The 22,519-nt window shown below is 33.9% G+C and overlaps 1 protein-coding gene across 6 annotated transcripts in view; it reads left to right on the top strand.

The window, feature by feature from the left end:
• Positions 1 to 22,519, top strand: part of CNTN5 (contactin 5) — a 613,743-nt gene that overhangs the window by 391,908 nt on the left and 199,316 nt on the right. For all 6 annotated transcript variants that reach the window (XM_027640131.1, XM_027640209.1, XM_027640294.1 and 3 more), the window contains 2 exons: positions 619 to 742; positions 6,046 to 6,221. In XM_027640131.1, coding sequence (XP_027495932.1) covers positions 619 to 742; positions 6,046 to 6,221 — 300 coding nt within the window. The remainder of the gene's footprint in view (positions 1 to 618; positions 743 to 6,045; positions 6,222 to 22,519) is intronic.

The raw sequence follows: 22,519 nt of genomic DNA, 5'->3' as shown, positions 1-22,519 counted from the left end.
TACTTTTCTGAAGGTTTATACTTCTCACTTCACAATCAGAATGAATTGGAATCGTAGATGTATTCTATGGGTCTATCCAGCTTTTCTAGTTCAGAAATGTAAATTCTTATCAAGATTTAAGTACATGCCAAAATTAGGGAAGACAGTGGAGGAAAATGAAATGTCAGATTTAGCTATATATTATTTAATAATAGCCACCAGTTGCTGACATTAATTTTCCTAGTGATTTTTCTTAGCACCTCCTTGACATAAAGGGGAAAAGTGTGCATTACTTTTCTGTGAGATAAGCTGCTGCAAGCAACAGGACAATTTTTGTTTACCTTGCTCTCTATAAACAGAGTTAACTCCTCTAAATTCTCTTGAGTTTCTCACGAGACTGCAGGCCTGATGAGAAAGCCATTCTAAGGCATAATAAACACTTAAACCATACTATGTGTTTTATTTTTCACTTAGTAAATTTATTTTTTTTCTTGTAAAGATTGCTTCTTAATACAGCATCTGAAGTAATGGAATATGAACCTCTTGAAAGCAAACATAATTTTGGATACTTTAATCTCACATTTATACATTTATATTTTTTCAGATTTCCTAAACTAAAGTATTTCTTTTTTTTCACAGAAAGTGTTGATTATGGGCCAGTGTTTGTACAGGAGCCAGACGATATGATTTTTCCAACTGATTCTGAGGAAAAGAAAGTGTCTCTCAATTGTCAAGCTCGTGGAAACCCTACTCCCACATACAGGTATCTGATTTAGAAATTTTTTTTTTAGTTTTCAGAATATTAGTCATTGCAATCCTGTTGTGAGAATCAGTGTACTTTGGAGAGCAACAGAACAGAAACAGCTTCCTGACAGTGGTTTTTCTGATTGAATGTTTTTTTTCTGATCCTGAATAAGCAAGAAACCTAAGTGGTAATTATTAAAAACAAAACAATACACAAAGTTTCAAATTATGTGCTCTCTGCATCATATCTATCCATGTGGAGGGACTCCTTTTGTCCACTTTATTGACTTGTGTCTTTAACAACTGACAAGATCAAAATCTTTAATTGCTTGTTGGTTTTTTTTCCCTAAACATCTGTAAAGCTACAAAATACTATCCCATTTTAAAGGGAAAGCAGCAAAGAACAGGTAGATTAAATGACATGATTATGCATGCAAGATACTAAGACTGAGACAAATCTGGTGTCTTTTCACTCACAAGTCTGCAATTTTATTGCTTTGCAACCATTGTCTGTTGCTTATTTTTCCTTACAGACCTCTATCCCATACTTATCTACTAGAAATACCTGTCATGACATGCCTGTGAGCCTAAGAGTTCAGTTTACTAATGCTACCCCACTTACAGGTGGGAACAGTATGTTGCAAATCACCTTATACATCTACTATATCTGATTCTGTTAATATTTTATGCAAATTACAAGTGATTTGAGAGGGCTGGGGGAATATATAGTTGGTTATTTTTTTCCGTATACCCTTTGTCTTTTTTCATAGATTCGTTCTTCAATTACAAAGGGAATAAAGTTACTCTTATTGTGTTTTATCATAGGTGGCAACCATCAATTCTGCATTTTATCTTTTACCTTTCACATTTATTTGACTTGTGGATTCTTCAGAATTCTGGATGAATTCTCCTTAGAGTTATTCAAATCACAGCACTTGTATTTCTATAATTGGAAGAGATTCAAAAGCAGTACCATCCTTAAATATCCCCATCAAAACAGCACTCAGTCTACCTCTTTGCAACAGATGTGACTCATTAAATGGATCTGATGCATGACACAATCTCCCCAAACAGCACAGTCATGACTAAAACACGTAACATGGGACTGGGAATGAGTGGCCAGAAATTCTTCAAATTGGAATAGCATGAACTTCTCACTATGCCATATAAAAGCTTTGTCGCATTGTTCTTTGTTGACATTCCTTGTGTAATTTTTATTACGTACTGGTGATTTGTGGATAAAAAAAAAAGGATATTAGTTCTGCACACTGTAAAACAGTATCACTCCATTAATGTATCACTCCATTAACACAGGATGTGACCACGGGGAAAAGGTACAAATTCCTCCCCCCTCCAAGAGAGAGGAATCCTTTGTTCATGTCTCCCAGACAAGCTCATTATTCTTGTAGAAATTTTGTCTTTGGAGAACCTATGTAATCAACATCTTTTCTTTCTTTATCCAACCATTTTTTACATTTTCCTAGTGGAATGCAATCAACAAATACAGAACTTTGTCATATTTTAAAGAGTGGCTACAAAGGGGGTAGGGGTTCTCTCTTCACAAAGAGACACATGGAGAAGACAAGGGACAACAAGGTTTCGTACAAGAGAGGTTTCATCTCAGTATAAGAAATAATTTTTTTACTGTAAGAACAGTCATTCACTGGAACAACCTCCTCAGGGAAATGGCAGAGTCCCAGTCGCTGCAGGTTTCCAAGATGCAAATGAACAAGGTGCTTGATAATTATATTAGGCTCCCTTTTCTGTGAAAGACTGGACCAAATGGTCTTTCAAGATCCCTTACAACTAGGGCTGTTTTATGATTTTGTTATATTAATTTCTTCAGTTCTTCAGAGATTAACTGGTGCCAGCAGCTTCATAAACAAATTTTCCTGACTGCTGTTCCTGCAAGGAGAGCTTTGACCTGAAAGGTCTAATTCGAACAGCACAGTTTAACTTCTCCCTCTGTTACTGCCACTTGTCTGTACCCTATTTGCTATCTACACTACTGTTCAAGAGAAGAGAAAAGAGATATGAATTATTCTGTGGGGAATATACTATTCTCCAGGACAGATGCATAGGGAATTTAGCCTCAAAAGATCTGTAGATAAGCAAAGGTTTGTGTATGTCACTACCCAACGTTTGGTATATGAAATAGTGAGAAGAAGGGATATCTACATATCACCAAAGACCCTGTTCAGCTACACGGGACAATAGAAATCTTTATTTACCTGGGCTGTGAGGCCTACGCTGCTAAGAATTACTTTCAGCCAAAAGCAAAGCACAGTATAAATTTATTTATTTAAAGTTATATTAAAAGAACATTCAAAGCACTCATAAAATTCAATATTAAGTAATTTCTACCTTTTTTAATCAATTTCTTTAGTCTGTATAATTCGTGACACAGTGCTCATAGCTTATTTACAAATTTTATATTTTTCTAGGATGTTATTTCATTTTAACAGAATGGAGAATGCTCACATAATTTCAGATGTTGTTCTTCCTTGCAAAGAGCTTTGTTTCCCCTTGTCTAAGCTCTACCCTGAAATAACCATTCTTAATTTTTTTTGTTTTCAGCCATTAACATATCTAGATGCATTGGTTTAGAGAATACTCCTAGAGAAAAATTGATTTCGTTTGCGTAGCATTTCTGCAAGTCATACTTTAGCATCACAAGTCAGGACCTGTACAATGAAAACATAACTGAGATCCTTTTGATGAGCAATACAGACACTGACAAATTTCCTGTGGGATCTCACAGGTCACCAGTGTTACTGTTACAGGCAAGTGTAGAATTCCTTGAGATGCCACTTCACTACAGTGCTTTCACTACTTGTGAAACACTATTTTGAAACTAGTACATTTGTATATCCTATTTTACTTAGGACACATATAAGCTGGGTAGTAATTTTTTGTCAGTATCATTTTCTGATAGAAAAGGCAGCCGAAAAAGTTTTTTTAAAACAGTTTTTATCTGCTTAAACCAAATTAGAATATTTTGAAATGTTATCTGTCACTTTTCTTCAAGGAAAAATGTAGCTGATTTTTCCTAATAATCCATGACCTTGGAAGTGTTATGTTTTGGTTTCTGTCCTCTCAGATTAGTCAGGGTAACCAGAAGAAAATGTCACACAATTCAATGCTGCTTTTCCTCTCATGTGCTTGGATTATATGAGGGGACTACAATTATTTGGAATGCACCCCAAGATAAATAGGCAGAGAGCTATCAAGATCCAAATTTTTGGGATAGCATTCAAAACCCATATTTTTTGCATTGAATTTAACTGAAAAGGAGATTAAGTGAAGAAAGCTAATTAAAGCAAACTGAGTTTTGTGGCAATTCCCATTTGTAAATGCCAAGACATGTATTTTTTGCTTTTTCTCTATCTAAATTTCCCATCAAGTTCAACTATATTTTTATTTTTATTTCATACATACATACAAGGATATATTTATAAAAAGTTAGCTTTCATTATGATTTCATTCAAAATATTAAATAATTAATAAATTGTTGAAGATTTTAAATTCCTTTTTAGCTCTTCATTGTATGAATTTATTTAAAAATGTAGTGAATCCTACCAATATTTCCCTAATATCCTTTAAAACATAAAGAAATTGTCGATAGTTTTTAACTTCTTACAATAAATGAAGCAGAGGTCCTCTGCAATCAAAAGTCCAATCATGAAAAGACAGTACAAATAGCAGTTTCACAGTTCATCTTAATTCTGACAATTCTGACCTTTGGATTAAGCAATATTCAGAGCTACTTCAGCTGAATTCTGCTGTCTGTACCTCATTCACCACAAATGTTAACAAAATAGGATGAATTGATAATCATATTGCTTCATTAAAGTTACATCTGGAGTCTAAATTTTGCCAAGTTCTTCCAGTCTTCAGAAGTTCCTGGAAATTTCCTGAGGCAACTTTGAAGTTGCAAAATCACTGCGAATTAGTAATGAAGGAAATATCTGTGCATTATAATAACGGTACCATACCTGTTTACACTCTTTATCTCTTCTTTACAGTCTTCTAACAATTTCATGTTCTATACAGTTTGACACAAAAGTAAATCTAAAAGTCTTCATATGTGAATGTTATTCTTTAACTGAGATATTGCATGCACACACATGAAGTTATTCCAGCCTGCTAGAGTCTATTAATCTAGGACACAAGATTTTTACTCTTGCAGCCAATAGACTATTGTAGGATTTGTTTTTTCAGTCTTTCAAGATGCATGAGAGAGGTCAGACTTTTTGCAGACAATGTCTGGAACAGGGGGGAAATCCAACTCATAAACCCATTTGCACAACAAAAATTATGAGACTCTTAGGTTACTTCTGAAGCCTCAGAAACATAAGTGTTTATTCTGGAATTATTCAAAGTTTTGGCTCGGTTGTGATACTTTCTAATATGTTTCCTACAACCTGGCTTTTTCCATCTTACCTTTACTCCCATTCTTGTCTTTACTGCTCAGGCTTCTTATTTCACTCCCAAACACCTCCAAACTTAGCATTCCCTCTGCAGACTCCATATTTGATCTTAGTTGCCATTTATCTAGCAGCTACCAGGAATTTTCCTTGGTCATCCACCAGCTAATTCCAGTCTCTTCTGTTCCTGTCTTCTCTGAATTTTGTGTATACTGATCCACCTGATATTATTTTGTCTTTGCCCATTGCCAAAATCCCTTTTTTTCATAACAGTCTATGTACATCAGTTTACCTCCCTGCTCTACAGCCTTGCTCTACAGCCTTTCATATTTATTTGAGGTTTCTCTGTTTCTTGGGCCCAGAAGATTAAATGCTGAAAGAATGGGAAAAAAAGTTTCCCTGCTTTCATGCAGTGCAGACTCAGCTCTGTTAACTGTTAAACTCAGCTGGGCCTAGGGCTTTATTGATAGAGTATAAATTAAAACTTTGATTATCGTAGGCACAGTCAACCTCCTGTTTTTGACATAAAGAATGCATCTGCTGTTCAGTGTTCAAGTCTGAACCCTTTGTGGACATTAGTTTTTTGGGGAGGAAAAAAACAGAAAAAAAAGAAGACATCATTATTTTCATTTAACATAGAGAAAACAAAGAATATCTTTTATAAGCTGAAGATCTGCTTTTGCTTGTGGTTTTTTTCAGGAAAACTTAGTTTTTATCAGACACATGTTGTGGAATGTCTCCATCCAAAATTTTACCTGAGTATTGGTTTCCTGCATACGGTATCTTTGAGTAGCTGTCCCTATTATAAATGGGACTGTCAGATTCTGTAGACTAAGCTTGTTACCTTCATTTCACTATAGAATGCTCAAGTAGTTTTTTTTTTCTTTTTCCTAAGATGGCTTCGAAATGGAACTGAAATCGATATTGAAAGTGATTATCGCTTCAGTTTAGTAGAAGGAAGTTTGATCATCAACAACCCCAGTGAAATGAAGGATTCTGGACAGTATCAGTGTTTAACTACCAACACGTTTGGCAGTATTCTAAGCAGAGAGGCTGTTCTTCAGTTTGCATGTGAGTAACATTTTTTATAACATTGATAAATCAGATCTTTACATTACTTGATAAAGTTCTAAGTTGTAATTTGAATACATTATGCAAGTTACACTTTCCACTGACTTTGGCCTAGGATCTCAAAATTAGAAACAAAATGCTTAGTGGAAAACAGTGGTTTTCCGTGGAGTTACTTTTATAAATGAATCAACTATCAGGGAAAGTAACTCTAATTCATCTCAAATGGTGTACTTTAATGATGTACTTGAATACTCTACAGTGATATACTTCACTTATTGCTAGTTTCCTGAAACATCTATCATTTTGCCACACTATCTGAGCAGGAAAGAAAGAACTGTAAACTTAGGAATAGAATGGAATAAAGTACCTATATATCTTTTGGATAGTCTGCATTTCTAACTACGTGTGTGAGCACAGTTTTTTATATATACATGTATAAAAATATATATGATTTATGTCCATGTTTATCCATACATAGCACATATACTGACACAGAGTATGCAACTGAGAGGATTTTTTGTAGTTGTTAATGGAAACTGAAAATGTCTTAGCTTTTGAAATCATTCACTACAATATACTTCTCAGAAGCTATTAAAAATTCATGATCCCAAGTAAATGCTATGGTCTATCTATAGCATGCTCTTTTTCAAACATACTATCAGGAAAAATAGGGTCAGATTTTCCCTCCAACCCTAATTTCCCTTCATCACTTTACAGGAAGATAACCAAAATAATTTCAGTGGTTTACCTGGATAAATCCTACCATGATTTATGGTAGGGATGCAAAAAGAACTCCACCCTAATTTCTTAGATCCTGCTGAAAATAAGACATTACCATGAGACATGTAGCAGATCTTCATATAGCCATAGCTGGAAAGCTGGTTGCCTATCTGTATGTCTACTAACATCTGGTGGTGTCAAGAACTCAGTAGATCTAGTGTGAGGTCTGAGATTCTCCCTTAATTTACACCTCCATTAGAGTCAGACCTCTTAAATCTATTGCTGTAGTCTTATCTGCTGCAGATCCTGTCAAGGCATTTGGAGATCATGGCACTATTCACCTACTTCTGAGCTGGGAGGAACAATCACGTTTGCCAAAGTTTCCTCATGCCAGGGCAGCATGTCTAAAACTCTTAAGCACCACAACTGTGGTATCATCACAGTATTACTGGACCTCAGTTTTAAATGTAGCTTCTGAGAAAATTCTGCTGTATTTTATCTTTTAGAAAAGAAATCTATCATTAAACAAACCTCTAGGTTAATGAACAGGACAACTGGCAAATATAAATAGTTCCAGGGCTCTGAATCTCAAATTTCTGTTCCCATCTCAGGAGTATGGTTTACAGGTGGCCATTTGACTTCCAGCTGAAAAAAAGTACAAGGAAAGTGAGAACTGGAGCTCAAATAACAGAAGGCCTATGAGTTTCAGTAGCTGCATGTACAGTTCATTCAGGACCTCATGTGCTTATAGTTACAATATTACCTCTTCCAATAAAACAAATTAAGATGAAGCTGTTAAAAAAAAAAAAAAAAGAAAAAGAAAAAGAAAAAGAAAAAGAAAAAGAAAAAGAAAAAGAAAAAGAAAAAGAAAAAGAAAAAGAAAGAAGTGATTGGATTTGATGGGTTTATTGGATTATTAAGTTTGTATTATCTTGCACACCTGTTTTTGCAGATATGAAAATTATTAGGCTGTTATGGCTGGAATGTGATTTCTGTTCATCAGAGTATTTGGGAATTGTGAGGAAAGTTTCTCATGAAAGTTTCATGGAGGAATGTTTGCTGGAAGTCCCGAGGTGTAGTGAATGATGCTGCAGAACCTGAAAGAGAGAAGAGGTTTTTATAAGGACATGGAAATCTTTTAAAAAGGACAAAGTAATGAAGTTCTTTTAGAAGTTTGTAAGCAATTTGTTCACGAGAGCAATTTCAAGTTCAATGTGTAATTGTAGCTCAACTTTTATGCAGCATGACACTCTCTCTTCCACTCTTGATTTAAGGCTTCTTCAAATCCCTGATATTAAATGGTTGTTGTTGCTGTTAAAACAATATTTGCATTATGCAGCAACTAAACATTTAATATATGGTGTCACCATACTGTAAACTCATAGTAATGTGTCAGAAGCTTGGATCACTGAAAAATCACAGTAAGATCCTAGGGCAATCTTTTCCAATACCTCACCACCTTTATAATGAAGTATCGTTTGTTAACAGCTAGCTTACATGTCTCCAGTTATTTTCAGTCAGACAGAAAGTAAAGCATTGAAAAAGATTTTTGTAAGGAAAGCTCCTAACCTTTAAGTAATTAAAGTAATTGGTGCTCTACAGTCTTACTGGGCTCTAGTGGCTTGAAGAGTAATCTATAATCACAAGAATAAAACAAGGCATTTCTGATTATGAGATACAGAGCTACATATTCCCTTTCTTTACTGAAAACCATGGATTCCAAAAGCTTAGGAATTTACAACTTTCACAGAAAAAAACCCAACAAACAACCAAACTTATGTTCATGGACTTGCTTGAATGCATGATTTGTACTGTTTTGGAAAATAGTTACATCTTTGCACCTTGAAGAGATATTCTCCTAATTAAAGAAAGAAATGGCATACAGATCAAAAGGAAACAGCAACGACCATTCAACAAGGGCTTTGACACTATCTTATAAGAAAAAGTATGTGCTGTAACCAGCCTATGGAAAATATTATGAAACCTGAAAAAGGAGAGCATGCTTATTGCATTGGGTCTTAGTTTTCTCAAAATTCCATGGCCAAAAGCCCAGTTGCTATGGTTATTATCATGTAGTTCAGTTTTGGTGATGCATTGCAAATATAAATGTTCAAGTGCTATATAATATGCAATATGTTTGCACAGTTAAAATAGGACTTTGAAATACTTATACGATGTTTTTGGATTTGAAAGAGAAGGAGATATAAAGTGAACATTATCTATGTGTAGATAACACTTGAAATAACCTCCTATATCACTGGTTATTTTTATGGAGCAAAATGAAAAGGCCAGTTATGTGCAGTTAAAGGTCTGCTTGAAATTTTAAACTACCATAGCATATATGTACGAAGATTTAAGTTGAATAAAAGTTCTCTTATTTTTTTTAATCTTTGCATTTCCTGTAATCCCTCATGGCCAAAGTCGTGCTGGTTTATGCTTTTTTTGGAAAGTAAGCAAAGAAAAAAAAAAAGCGGAGAAAATATGTTTCATGATGTAAAAGAAATTAGCAGAAGTATAACCAGGAAATTATTTTGTTGTCTATAGAATTTTATGTAGAAGAAAAAAAATGAGGGAATAAAGTCCCCAGATAAAACTGACGAAATGTTATTAGAATTTACACTGCCAATAAAACAAATCAGAATTCTTTATCACAAAAATCACAAATTTAAAATCATCTTTCAGTTTACTCATAACAGGTTGTTAAAAAGATAAAAAACTCTCAATTTGCTACAGCTTCAGATGCCATTTATGCTCACCAGTCACAAGGAATAGTTCATGTACAAAGCATATGTTTTCTTAACAAGATTCTAATCAGGACATTAAAATGTAAGAGCATCATCCCATCCTAATGTTAATGAATTTTGTAGTTCTGGGTGTGGCTAGTTTTATGGAAGAGTTATTTAAATCTCAAACAAATCTTTAAAGATTCTGCAGTTAATGGAAATTAAAAAAAAAATGGGAAAGTTAGTTATTCTAGCTTAAGTTTTTACTGTATTAAAGGAAGTGTTTATATGAAGGAAGAAAACATCAGGCAAGTAAAGCAACCATAGTAAAATATAGTTGCTGAAAGAAGAAACCTAACTTGGTGGAACACCTAGTAATTTTAAATAAGTGCATAACATCAAAAATGTTTTGAGGATATGAAACTTAATAACAAAGTGTAAAAGTTTTATGAAAGAACTTATGCACTAAGCACATACACATTGTTAGATTGGTCTCTTATCTCCTCTCATTTCTGTTGTTAGAAATTTATATAACCTAAAGAGAGGATTTAAGAATTAAACTTTATTAATAATTTCTCCATGTTGGCTACTTTTGCCATATGTGCTTGAGTTAAGAAAGAATAAATGCCTTGAACCTCATGCGAAATTAAAAAAAAATACAGATTTTAGCTTGACTAAATCTATCTGCCTTACTGTAAAACAGCTGCATATTTTTGTGATGGGTTTCACAGCTTCTCTCTGGAACAGTGTCTTAAAACTGGCTACAACAGTGGACATATTTTGTGATTACTTTTGCCACATACAATCTCTGTGTTCCATTAGGTCACAAAACAAAATTGGTTTCCTTCATCTGTGGATTTTTTAACCTTTCACAAGCCTACAATCTCAGTGATATTTGCAGCCTCGGCTAAAAAGATAGAGAAGTGATAGGGGAAAACAACTTCTCACCTGTCATTTAGGGAAGTGCTCACTGCAATTATATTAATTCAATAGTCATGGGCTTCTTTGTATAACTTCCTTTTTTTTTTTTTTTTTCTTTTCCACAAAATCTATTTTCTCCTTTAATCTACGGAGAAGGATATTGATTAGATACAATTTAAATGTCATTTTTCAATATGTATCTACCACGACTGTCCAGTGGTGCACAGAATGAGAAGTCAGCCATGTCGCAGACATATAAGTCAATAGTTTCCTGAGGAGACAGCCTGTGTACTGCCCATTCCATCACAGCACACTTCTGTCAGCCCTTTTATTGAATTCACCTACTAAGAAATAAACTGAATGATCTGTGTTTTCTTTCTTGCCATCAAGTTCCCTGTACATCTTGATGGGTATATTTCATAATTTCCTAGTATTAATTTTTAAAAAGTTGATTTAATTAAACCATCTAGATGTGAGAAAAACATTTCTTTCTCATGTTCATTCCAGAAGAAACAGCCTAACAAATTGTTTGTTGACATTACAATATCAGCATTTTCTTCCAAGACATACAAAGCTAAACAGTTTTAGGTACTATAAAAGAAAGGTGATAAGCTGAAGTGGGAAAAGAAATCAAAGTGCAACTAATAACACTTTCATTTCCAAAAATGTCCTTAATCATCCTGTAATACAGAGTAAGTTGGACATTGCTTTACTCTAAAAGCATCACATTATTGTGAAGAATGTTACTATGTTGGTTAAGAACAGCTATAGCTGCAACAGTGATTTGTACTACAAAACTTTTGGATTAATTTCTGCATAATTTCAATATGCTCTTTTTAAGAAATACATACTTAAAAGACAGATTCAAACCATATTTACATACCAGAAAAAGTAAACTGTGTATATAACTGGATGCCTTTTATTAATAAATAGTTTATTAATTGAAGAGTATCATTCAGTGAAATGAAATTAATGTGAATTTGTGTCACACTCTATTAACTCTTTCAGCTAAATGAAGACTCAGGAAATTATGTTATCTTACTGAAGGAAAGGATCTTACTTCTAGTTCAGATGTGGTGACTGCTTCATATCTTTTCAATTATTTATTTTTGCAAGGTGGGACAATTTCACAAGGAAAGATAGTGAGATCATTCATACAAGTAAAATTTCACAACTAAGGTCTTCATTGACTATAGGACTTGGATCCACTCCCCAACCATAGTTACCCACATAAATGTTCAAACCACTAACACATATCTATTTTGTAATTGTGCAAATCTAGCCTTTTCTTTTGTTGAATCAGAAAAAAATTTAAACTGACATATATTTTTTAATATAAAAAAGATGAAAAATGTAAGTTTTAGTCAAAGTAGAACTTTTTGTTCCAAGTTTGGAAAACCAAGTTATTTGAATTTTAGCTGTAGTCATACTTACTTTATTGTTTATAGAAATATTCAGCTTATATAACTAAGTTCAATAGTACAAGATGATAAGAACTTTGGTCCTAGTCTAAAAAGTATTTTGTCTTAAAATATTTGTATAATCTTTTAGAAGTTCATGAGACGATGCACATGCATAAACTCTATAGTTAAACATGAGGCTTTCTAAAGCAAGAGTTGAAAAAATCTGTATAGATTTTTTGCCACAGTGTCATCATGACAGACACGTAATAGGTTTAATTAAGCCTTCTGTCATTCATTTCTTGATTCTTTCTTCTTAAGGTGAATAAATACCTTAGAATAATAAACTAAATGACTTAAAAATAGCAGAAATCATTACAACTCCTTTTAACTAACATTTCTCAAGGAAGTTTTCCTGTTGGAAAAGACAGATCTTCACCATTTTGGCTATGGTGAATTTTGGAGTAAAATCTACCTTCAGCCTTGCTTTACATAGGTGAATCTTTCATCCAAGTCTGAAAACAAGTCTGGAGAAATGAATAAAATCAGCAGGTCACCTAAAACTCTGATGACAGAATCCATCCTTGCTGAAAAATGGCAAAATTAATGAACCTTTGTCTGTTTATCAAATTTCAAAAAAAAATAATTGTGTTGCCAGACAGTAATTCTTCTGGGATTTCAATGGTATTTGTGAATGATATCCACTGAAAGTTTTGGGAAAAAAATACCTGACCGGTTGCCTGGAACTCCCCTTCCGCAGTCTGGCTTCAGAAATGGTCTCCTGACCCTCTCGACAGTGAACTGTCTATAGTAGCATAAGATCAGCTCTGGTAGACTTGCTGTGTGTTTCTGTCCCTTAAGTTCTGCTTTTGAAGCTGTTTGAAAATTGCAGTCAGTTTCTATTTTTCTACTGCTACATCAGCATTTAAATACCAACTGCCTTACCTCTCCACTAAATCACTTTAAAGAGCAGAGGAAACCAAATTGTTTCCTACCTACAAAACAAAATGCTTTCTTTCATGAAGACAAGAGGAGTGTGAGAAATTCTTTTACCTTCTCTCTGTTGCCTCAAATCAGTAATTCTAAACTGTGTTTGAGAATGGCCCCTAGTCACTTCTGCTAGCACCCAAAATGGGACAAGAATTGTCTTGGAGAAGGCTGTAGTCCCACCAAAGAACCCCATGGATTCTTCTAATATAGTGACAGTGTGTTAAAAAATCCAGTGCAGCAGATCATTTCTTGATACTTTTTACTATACTAGTATAGACAAAGTCTTTATCTGTAAGGCAAAAATATTAGACTTTACTTGTACTCCCAAAAGAGTTTGGTTGCTCTGTGTGTGTTCTTACAAACAATTCACTCACAAACAATTCCTTCATTTAATCCATTTGACTTTTCTGTGGTGAAATCATACATTACCTCAGCCTAAGAGGGACATTTTGACAAAGCTGAGAACCAAAACTCAGGAAGCTCTAAGGCAGCAATTCTTTTATTCTTGATTCAAATTAATATTTATTCTTTTGCATGATCGAATTAGAACGAAGTAGCTTGAAAAGTTGAGGTCAGATCCCTGATTAGGGATTATACATCAATACAGTGCAAATTTGATACTCATTAGAATAAGTTAGCATCTTCAGAAAAGGCTAGCAATTCTGGATGTACTCCACTGAGCAATATTTTTTATCTCATTCCATTTGAATTGCACATAGACATAACTTCAGTCTCATTGATCCTCGTATCCATCAAACACCAAAAAATTTATTATTATTCCCAAGTATTCAAATGTAAATGAGATTTATTAATCTTGTCAAGTTCATTTATGGCTACATAAGTTTTGATGCCAAAAAAATATTCTAATGTTTAAGTTCTGCTTAGTCTTTTACTGTGAAAATGTACTTTAAACAATACATTCTATATTTTATGTTCTGTGGAAGAATTAATAGAAATCAGTCATGTAGGGAGACACAGTTTGAAATGTAATTACAGCGATCATTTAAAGGTGCATGGTACATTTGCTGATTCGTCATCTTAACACTACATTTCTCTGAAGGACTGAAAGGCTGATGCTTAACCTGCCTGTAATCTACGCACCTGTATTTCACAATGTAATCTCTCATGCTAATGAGTCATTAGTCTTGGCATTTAAATACAGATGACAGGAATTAAGAATAGCATTACTAAATAGGAGAAATTTTAGGAGGCTGAAGGAGAATTTTGTGCCAAGACCAGACAACGCTTTCTAAATTTCCTTCACAATTTCTAGCTCAGATTGACTTTTGGCAATTGCCATGTCACCTGTCTATTTACACCCTTCCAGATGTAACATATTGTGGTAGGAAGTGCTGTGCCTTCTTTCAAATGAAAGATGTAGTTTTACTCAAAATTTCTCGTATGCTATCTCGGTATCTGTACCGCTACCGTGACATTCCTGCCTTCATTTTGCTCCCTCTGTTATCCTTACACAGATGTATTGTGTCTTTCCCGAGAAGCAGATCAGGTTCCTGATCACATTGAAAAATAAGCTTGTCTGACAGGTCATCTTTCTGTTCATAAATGCAGGTGCACAGGTACTTGTGATAGTACAAAGGAAAGAGCAGCACGGGTCTGGGAGGGAAGAAGAGAGAAGTGGATAGGGCATTTAAGCTGACTTACTCAGGAACAACACTATATGAAATGGAGTCACTTTTGATAATACTTTGGAACTCAGGGAGGAAAACTTCTAGGAAATAGTTGAGTTCTAGCTAAGTTAGTAACACAGCAGAAGAGGTATAAAGTTTAAGAAAAGCCTACAATGAATAAAGGAGATTGATCATCAAAGAAAACAACATGTGGAAGGTTGTGAAACACATGGATAAAGTGAGAATTAGTAGAAGTCAAACTGAGTTAGCCTGACAAAAGAAATGAAAAGAAATACAGATAAGCTTTTTAGCTAGATTACTAAAAAGTAAAAAGGAAAGATGATGGGATAGTATAAAGTTAATCTATGTGTGACCTCAACTTCAGTGGTTACCTCTGTTTGGTTTTCTCTAAGGACAGAATAGTTTATACATCTGTTACCATATGGAGTATGAGATATCAGAAACAAAAAGACAGGCATTCAGTTTGGGCATGGGAGAAGACAAGAATGGCAAAAGTAAATCCACACTTAAAAGGTACTATTCTTAAAAGCTGAGGCTTCTACAACACCCATGAGTTCTATTCATGAAATTTAGTACTTCAATGATATAATTTCAGAACAGTGTGCAATTACAAGGCCAATTTACCCTTTGTCCTAAGTCCTTCTTGGTATTTTTCACTAATATTCAGAGCACAATAGTTAATTAAATTACCTAAACCTGCAAATATGGGAAGAATTGTCAACATGTAAGTCATATTCTCAACTGAATTATTATATATTTTGTTTGTAATGTTACACTTAAAACCATGAACATGATAATATAGCTGTTGATTTGCATATCATTTCTTGAAATTATTTTGAGAATAAAATCAAAGCAAGTTCAAAGAATAATTTCTCACCAATGACAATGATAACATCAAAAGCATCTTCAGATGACCATCACGCGATGGTAATGTCAAGCACCGTAACATGATATTTTTATATTCATCGAGATTAGGTAGATGTGTTACATCTGCCATCAGGCCCCAGAAGTCCATAATTTCTTCTATACTGGTTTTGAAAGTCAGATATTAGAAGTTGGTTTCATAGAATATGGTACATATACAAAAAGAAGCAAATCCTCTCCATAAAATGTATTGTAACCTGTCTCCATATACAAATACACACACAGAACTAAACAAAAAAATGCCCCAAACAAACCTTTTGATTAGGTTTCAGCCCTATATCTCATCAAGCATGGAAATATGTAAAAATGTCCTCAGGATTCTATAAATATGTAAATGTTGAGCCCACCCACCTACCCACCCCGAACACCACACTAATTAAAAGAAAATGTATTAATTCAGGAACTTATATGCTCTATGTCTAACTACACATTAAATACTACACTAAATTTTATTAGAGTTGCAAGGTCAAACATCCAAGCTACAGGATGAATGATTTATCATTGTCTATGAAATCTGAATTTTTCCTTGGATGCAGGAGTCCTACAATACAGATTTGTCACACAATCTCTGGGTTTTTTTTTTTTACATTAGACCCACTAGACTCTTTCAGGTCACAGAAGAGTTACTGTTCACTTACTGAACAATATTCTATTTCCTATTGTTCATTGCACAGTTCCCTGCCTTCATTAATTCAGACTATTCAAAATCTACTCTGAAGACAAAATTAATTTCCTCAGAAGCTTTTTATGGTGCTCATCATTACAGCATCTAAGTGCTTCATGAACATTAATACATTTATTTTTACAATGTCCCTGTGAACTGCGTAGTTATTACTATCTCCTTTTTATAAATGGAAAACTAAGACATGAGAGATTAATGTAAAATATCCAGTAATGTGGGGAACTGTACGTTAGCACACAAGGAGCCACTTTTCTCTAGGGCTTAGGAGAGCCAGAACTGATCTCTTTCCTATTCATCACTCTGACCAATCTTTTCTCAGTCTTTGTATCAGTCATATCTCAATCCTGCATCTGGTTTCTGATCTCTCCCCTACTATCGATTAGGTTACTGATCTCATTTGCAGTTTCCTTACTTACTGAAAGCATCTGTTTGGCTAAAAAACATAGTAGCATCTTTCTGGCTCTATTTTAGTCTCCATGTATTCATTTTGTTGAATTGTCTGCAGTTCCTGTGTCTCACATTTCCCACTTCCAGACTCCTAAGCTCTCTTTCACTGCTTGCTCTTACTGAATATCTTCTATGGCATGGTTTCTCCTTCCATAACCTGCCGCATCCTTAAGAGAGTAAATGGATATTTAGTTATTTTTAGACTAAAACTGGGAGCACCTGAAACATGATCTTTTAATTGAAAGATTTTGCCACCTTAATCATAGTATTTGCTATCTGTTGTGTTTATAATAATGAATTGATTTCTTCACAGTACAAATATCCATTGGCAGAATGGATTTTTAAAATTTGAAATTTTTTATATCTCTTCAGGCTAAATAACTTAAATTACTATTCCATTAGCTCTCATAAACAAAGTAGACCAAGTCTTTGAATGACAAACTGTTACTGTATGTTGAGTAGGAACTTCTACTGATAATTCAGTACTTTCTCTTTTAAATTATTCAATCATATACTGCAAAACACAGTATAATGAAACTGGTGTTCCTTGGATAAATTTCTTCCTGAAATGTCATTTCTACTTAAATAATTGCTATTTACCAACATTTTCTTTACTGTCAGATTTCAACCATATCCCTCAATCGTTAATATAACAGAGATTGACCGTGACCTGTGTTTTGGTTGGTGACTGCAAGATTTTGAGATTTTAAGTCAGCCTTTATTCACTCATATCCTCTGAATTCCACTTTTTTTTCTTATCCTTGTCTACTATACTCCTTTACATTTTACAAATGAAAGACTCTTACTCCATCAAAACTAGAACATAAGAAATACAGAAAATCTTACCATATGTTCATCATTAGCCATGACAAACCACAAATGTGAGTAAAAGCTCTTCTAAGATTTTTCTTTGTTTCACTGCTGTTTATATAAGGTCTGGTAACGTAGTACTCTGATATTGAGAAGTGGAACCTCTATTAATTTTTAATTAAGTGTTAAAGCTGTCATTACCTCGTTAAAATCAGATCTGCTAAAAAAACGTGAAAGTATCATAGATAAAATCTGTCTGTGAATGTAAAGATTGAACAGGAATATTAGTAAGAAAATTATAGATAGCTAAACAAAAGACACTAAGTATCCTCAATTCAAGATTACCTTGTGGCAATCTCAACAGAGGAGACAATCCTTTAAGTATTTTATCCTGCCAAACACAATTGCCAGTAGTTCATTCTAAGTTGCTGGGATAGCATTCAGGATAACAATCTTTGCTGCATATTTCAGTCAAAGTTCTCTGAAATATACAGAGCTGTGTACTATGTGAACAAAAGATGCTCAAATACTGGGATACTAGTTCCACAAGAGATTTAAGGACTTCATTTTTTTTTTAAATCAAAATTGATCTTTTTTATTGTTTCTTTCATGATAAATTCCAAAGCTATATGTTTTAGAGTCAAATATATTTTTAATAAAATTATTTTGTATGCAAAGGTTAAGAATATCCTATAACAGTGACCTAAATAGTTTACAGTACAGCATTTTGAATACTTCAAACTTGCCTTTGTACTATGTTATACTAAAAATATAAGTAATTCATGTGTATATCTAATATGTACTTAGAAATGGCAAAACTTGACCCAGCACTGCCAAAACTAAAAGCCTAAATGAATACTTTTATGGATAAGACTGTTCTTACAAAATATTTCTGTATTGAGAGCTTTACAAAATTAGAGAACTAGATTTAGAATACTGAGACCGAAATACCATTATAATGATCTTACTCATTTTTTTCTAAAAATTGTGACACTAAGTCTTCAAAATTCTGTTCCAGTTTTTCAGTTGTTGAAGGGGAGTTATAAGTAAATAATCTGATGAGGAAGGAAAGGTTGCATATAAAGTTATAGTGCAACTGACACTGTTGCAGTACCATATTTTGTATAAACTTCTTCCCTCTCTTCCACTCGAGCTTTTCCATACAGATTCTCCTTAAATAGATCCACTGGCAATAAACCATCCTTGTTCAGTATACCTACCTGATGACAAAGGCTTGCACATTCTGCCTTGTCACCTAGACCTAAAGTGAAACCTACTTTCAGCCAAGAAGCTTACCTTCATTGCTGTTATTTCATATACACTCCTAAATGTTTGACCATAAAACATATACATATTTTTCCCTGTGGAAAAGACTTACATGAAGAGTGTAGAGTAAAAGAAACTAGAAGTAGAAGAAACAAAGAAAAAACTATCCAGATGCAAAATCTGTAGATTTTCTGACTGTTTTAAATGAACTTTGTGCCAGACCAATAACATGAAAAGAAACATGCTTTACAAAGATGATTTAAGAAGGACGGTAAACTACCACAAAAAATTATTCCCACATTATTTGGGAGCAAATTCAACTGAGTATTTTTTAGAGATATAGATCTAAATCATGTATAAAATTTGTTCAGACTTGAAGGAGAGGGAATGAAATTCAAATGTTTGCTTTCACAGCATTACAGGTACGCTATTAAATTTAAATAAAATATCTACTGAAATAAATTTAAATAAATCATGGGAGTTAGACTGAATGATCATTGTGGGTACCTTCTGACTTGAGAAATTCAATGATTTTATTAATTGAGGTAATTAGCATTTTGAAAATAGAGTCTTTTAAGGACTTGCTGCAGTCAGATCACAGAATCATAAAATGGTTGGGTTGGGAAGGACCTCGGAGATCACCTAGTTCCAATACCCCTGCTATTGTCAGGGACAACTTCCATGAGACCAGGTTGCTCTAAGCCCCATCCAACCCAGCCTTGAACACTTCCAGGGATGGGGTATCCACAACTTCTCTGGGCAACCTGTTCCAGTGCCTCAACAGCCTTACAGTAAAGAATTTCTTCACAATATCTTATGTAAACTGACCCTCTTTCAGTTTAAAGCCATTCTTCCTTGTTCTATCACTAGATTCTCTGATAACGAGTCCCTCCCCATCTTTCCTGTAGACCTCCTATCATTCATTTTCAAAGTAGTGGTGTATTATCTTCTAAAGTAACATGTTTGTGTAAAGTAATTACATGACATGAAGAAAAAGATGGAGAGATCCCTACCAGACAGATTTTTTTTTTTAGAGAGTACATATGTACACATACCAGTGCCTAAAATTATGCATCTCATCTTTCTAAAAGCAATTCTATTTTAAAATAATAATGATTCCTCACATCAACTGTTTTGTACATCCAATAAATTGCTCTCAACCATACCTAATAATCTTGCTTTTCAGCCCTTTCACTTCCTACAACGTTTGAAGATCTGTAAAATACATAATGGTTTTGTTTGTTTTTTTTTTTTAAATAGCCAAGTTTCCAGATCAGTTACAAAGATTTCTTATCTTCAGACTTTATTAAAGTAGAGCCTAGCACTCTGTGGCAGCGCATTGCAATGAAGGCAGCATTCATCAGTCTACTTCAGTTAGTCAGGGCTGCCAAGTTTTATTCCTCTTTTTTTATATATATTTTAATCTTACTGAGTATCCTGAAATATGATGAGTTTTCTAGAACATTGCGTGTGTTCTCGTTTATTCTTAGTTAAAGAAGAACAGTCAAGGCAAGTGAATCAGTCACTGATGCATAAAATCCAAACCAAGTGCTTTCTAAAAGCAAGAATTACCGTTTGTGATTTAGCAGCTGAAACATCTGTAAATTATGTCTGCTGTACGGCTCCATGCTTTCAGTATTGATGATCTTAAAAATGCTTCCATCTACTTTAACTGATATTGTTTCCAGGTAGTAATTACGATTGATGTCTTTTAAGCAAAGACTACTGATATGTCTGTTGTTGCTATGAAAATGCATATAAACTAGGTCACTGCTGCAATGTGTTGAAAGATAAGTCTTCATTTTGTAAATGTTTTAGATTCCAGAGGATTTACTTCTGGGTTTGCTCAAATCTACCTTAATACTGAAATGAAATATTTATGCAGGAGTTATTACAATCAGGAGGTAATTTTTTTGGCAAATTGAATCACCTTTTAGGGAATTAACAATTTGTGAGCTGCAAACTCATGTGAGGTTATGATACATTGCTAATTGTGAGCACCCAGTATTGGCACACATGGGTCAATACTATAACAAAGTCACGAAGTAGCTGAAAAACTTATTCTCCTGAATCAGTGAAATAGTAGTATTGGAACTTTGATCCTGAATTGAAAAAAAAGATTGTTGTAGAGTTCAGAAGGGGAAAACAGACATCACAGAAAACATTTTCCATCAGCAATGTGGTTTTTTGAAAAGGCTTTTCCAAATGTCTTCTCACTAGGGTTACCTGTACATCCATGTTCTCTTAATTTGTTTTTTTTTTTTTATTTAAGTTGTTTGCTCCAAATTCTTAGGAAGGCCCCTGTGAAAATAAATATGAGGGCAAAGATTTAAACACATATAATTTGTGTATTAAAGACATTTTACTCTCTTCAATATTATGTCTCCTGCGTGAAGGACACAGCTGAAAATAGTGACGTTGATTTTCAATATGGAAGCCAACAGGCAACATCTTGAAACCTGGTTTCCAAACTAAATCATGAGTGAGCAACTCACATTTCATGTGATCTATGTTATCACATCCATGGGACATGCAATCTGGAATTTGTATCCATGGGCTGTTTTGACATTTGAAGAGTCTTATTTGCTGACTTCAAATAAATTGTCCGAAGTGCAAACACCAGGGCTGGGAAACATTTACATGATATGATCCTAAAATTAAGTTGAAAGTCATTACAAAAATGGTATTTATATTTTAGAGATGTAGCCTACAAGTAATGTACCTATAGTGAGTAACATTACATTCACTCTCTGTAATTATCCGATATAAAAAGTTGCTAAACTAGAAATACCTTTTGTACATTAAGCATGGGCATTTTAAAAAAGGTCTACACTAAAAGGTTTAAAAGTTTCAGTATTTAAATTATAATGGCTGCAAAGATGATGTTTCCACTTCAATACTTTAAAATACTGCTTGAAATGGAATGCATTTAGGCACTTAAAGTTTGGTTTATAAAATTTCTATTTAGTTTTATGAACATTCTCTGTATAGCTTACTTGGTAAAAGTAGAACAGTTTTAGTTTACGTAAATTATATTGTTCTTTTCCTTTTTCATGGAAACACTTGTCAATGCTATCTTATTCTCATTTCAAGAATATATATTAAGATAAAAGGGGGTTGAAGATGTAAAAGAACTGTGGTAATCTCTAACTTAAGTAGATTGTAATGCAATATATTTTATTTAAAGAAAAATAGTGGAAAATTTTACAATGACATTCAGAAACTAGGGCTGCCTGGAGGAAGGTAAGATAGGCAAAAGCATAATTCCTCTTTGAAACCGTGTGTTTGGTCTGATCTGGCACTGCTGGGTAATTTTTCTATGTTCTGTACATACATTCTTAAACAGAACAGTGCCAAGGTACTATCCAGGACAGCTTCTTATCTGTCTTCTGGTATTCCAGTTATAGTTACCCATGAGAGCTTAGAATAAAATACCAAAGGTCTATAGCATTTATAACTGAAGTATAAGCAGAAAACTGATTACCACTTACATAAGGGTTCCCAAATTCTATCATGTTCTAGATTTGGGGCAGAAGGGAGAATATTATTTTACATTACTATCTTTTCTGTAAGAAGAGGCCAAATACAACAAACTGAGAGCCAACTGCTTGATATAATGCATAAACATGGTATATGAGACAGTGGATCTGGTGAAGTTGGCATGGAGAAAGCTGAGGTTTTACACTGGGAATTTCTCTTCTCAAGGCATGGACTGCAGAAATTAAGTCCCACCCATCAAAAGACAGTGGAATAAATAGAATAGAAT

The sequence above is a fragment of the Corapipo altera genome, unplaced genomic scaffold (assembly GCF_003945725.1).
Source record: "Corapipo altera isolate COAL_440 unplaced genomic scaffold, ASM394572v1 0, whole genome shotgun sequence".
Lineage (NCBI taxonomy): Eukaryota > Metazoa > Chordata > Aves > Passeriformes > Pipridae > Corapipo > Corapipo altera.
Note: the sequence above shows the minus strand (reverse complement) of the source record. Positions and strands in the feature narration are given on the sequence as shown.